We start from the raw sequence: 2210 nt of genomic DNA, 5'->3' as shown, positions 1-2210 counted from the left end.
GAAATAATTAAAGATGTGGGTCCCGCTGCACTATTTGCACAGTAAATTTTCTTCTATATATACGAACGTTTGCGTTCGTTTATAATGCACACCTAAAAACACTTCTCTTCTATTCTCTCTCTGTATTAGTGTTATTTCTTTCTACGGGTATAAAATTTTGCCCTTATTTAAATTCCTGCGATACAAATAAATTCCAGTTCTTTTTATAACACGTTATCAGCACGATCACTCTGCGATTCGGTAAAATTTATTTGTATCATTTATACCCTGTTATAATGGTCGGTATACCGCCTCTACTATTTTTTTATATCATGTTATAATGGCCGGAATACCGCCTATATTATTTACTAGTAATTTAATTTATTTATTGGTCGGCAGAGCCGCCTCATATTCTGTTTATTATTTATTGGTCGGCCGAGCCGCCTCATATTCTGTTTATTATTTATTGGTCGGCTGAGCCGCCTTATATTCTGTTTATTATTAATTGGTCGGCCGAGCCGCCGTATAATTTATTTATTACTCTGCATTGATCGGCTGAGCCGTCGCATGATTTTATTGTCATATTTTTTTACTTTTATGAAATTTTATAGATTTGATTGACCGTTTAATACGATATTTTCAGACTAATTTTTGGTGCACTCGATTTAACCCCAACGGTCACAAAGAAATTTTTTCAAAAATTTTCCCTTTCTCCAACGGTTATGAACAGTGTTTTTCACCTATAAATACAACTCATTTTCACTCCATTTCATCATCCAAAACATTTCATCTTCTCTCAAAAATTTCAAATCGCTCTCCTCCGATTTTCCATTTCAAGAAAGATGATTCGCGCACTTTTGTTTTTATGTGCCATTTTTATTTGTGTTTCTATTTATGGTTTATTCGTTGGAGAATTTACTCCGAGTGAATTTAAGATGAATATCGGTTTAATTTTCTTTACATCGCTTCTCCTTGTAATTGCTTGTATGATTAATGTAAACGGTTTTTAAATTATGAAGTTCTAATAAAATTATTATTTTGTGTTTTAGAAATACAAATGGCAAACATCGAGAAACTCCAGTTCCCGGCTCTGAAAGTAACCGGCGAAAATTATGTCAGATGGGTCACAAATGTGAAACCTTATCTTGTAATAAAAAAGATAACCGAAGCGATAGAAGTCGGTAACAAATCGCCACCCGAGCATATAGCCGAAGCGATTATCTTCCTGAAGAAGCATTTAGATGAGAATCTAACTCACGACTATGGAGACGTTGAGGACCCAGCCGTACTATGGCAAGCCTTGAAAGATAGGTTCGATAATCAAAAGGAAATCAATCTCCCTCACGCTCTTGAAGAGTGGAAAACCCTGAGGTTTCAGGATTTCCAAAGGGTTAGAGATTACAATTCCACTATCTTGAGGATAGTTGCACAATTAAAATATTGTGGTAACCCTGTCACCGAAGCAGAAATGCTTGACAAGACATATAATACTTTCCACAAAGAACACAACGTCTTATCCCGAATTTACAGAAAATGTGGGTACACCAAATTTTCTGAATTGATGGTAACACTCATGTTGGCTGAAAAGAACGATGAGTTACTAATCAAAAACCATAATTCCCGACCTACGGGAGCCAAGGCATTTCCCGAAGTGAATGCTACGGCGGTAGAATATTCGGGAAGGAGAAACCAGACCAACCGAGGTCGTGGTCGGCGTTTCAACAACAAACGTGGAAAGCCTTACTATCCTAAAAGTATTAGATCTAACAAATGGGTTAGATCTGAACAACCTCCTAAAGGCAAAGAAACCGAAGAGGATACCACAAAGAAAAGTGAGACTGTATGTTACAGATGTGGATGTAAGGGACATTGGTCCCGTACCTGTCGTACTCCCCCACATTTGTGCAAGTTATATCAAGAGTCCATAAAAGGAAAGGCTAAAGAGGTGAACCTCACAGAAAATGTTGAAGGGACTTCATACCTTGAATCCTCCGACTTCGCTAATGAGCTGGACTAGATTACTCCTGAAGAGAATCGAAATGCCTATGATAAGAGTATTGAATAGTTTTCAGTATTACCATGTATAATTATTACATTTCTTGTTTTAAACAAATAATGATGTTTTAACATCACCTTAATGTATAATTATTGTGTTTTTCCTTATATGAATGAATTTTATGTTTCCTTTTATATTTATGACAATTTCAGAAATGGATCAGAATGGTAATGAA

The 2210-nt window shown here is 35.9% G+C and overlaps 1 protein-coding gene across 1 annotated transcript; it reads left to right on the top strand.

Moving 5' to 3' along the window:
- The first annotated feature begins 1036 nt into the window (after nt 1-1036).
- LOC125580773 lies at nt 1037-1996 on the top strand. Its single transcript, XM_048745877.1, has one exon. It carries the CDS (start codon nt 1037-1039, stop codon nt 1994-1996), a length of 960 nt encoding a protein of 319 aa, XP_048601834.1.
- Nucleotides 1997-2210: the final 214 nt, after the last annotated feature.

This window comes from Brassica napus, chromosome C1 (assembly GCF_020379485.1).
Source record: "Brassica napus cultivar Da-Ae chromosome C1, Da-Ae, whole genome shotgun sequence".
Lineage (NCBI taxonomy): Eukaryota > Viridiplantae > Streptophyta > Magnoliopsida > Brassicales > Brassicaceae > Brassica > Brassica napus.
This window is presented reverse-complemented; position numbering and strand designations above follow the sequence as displayed.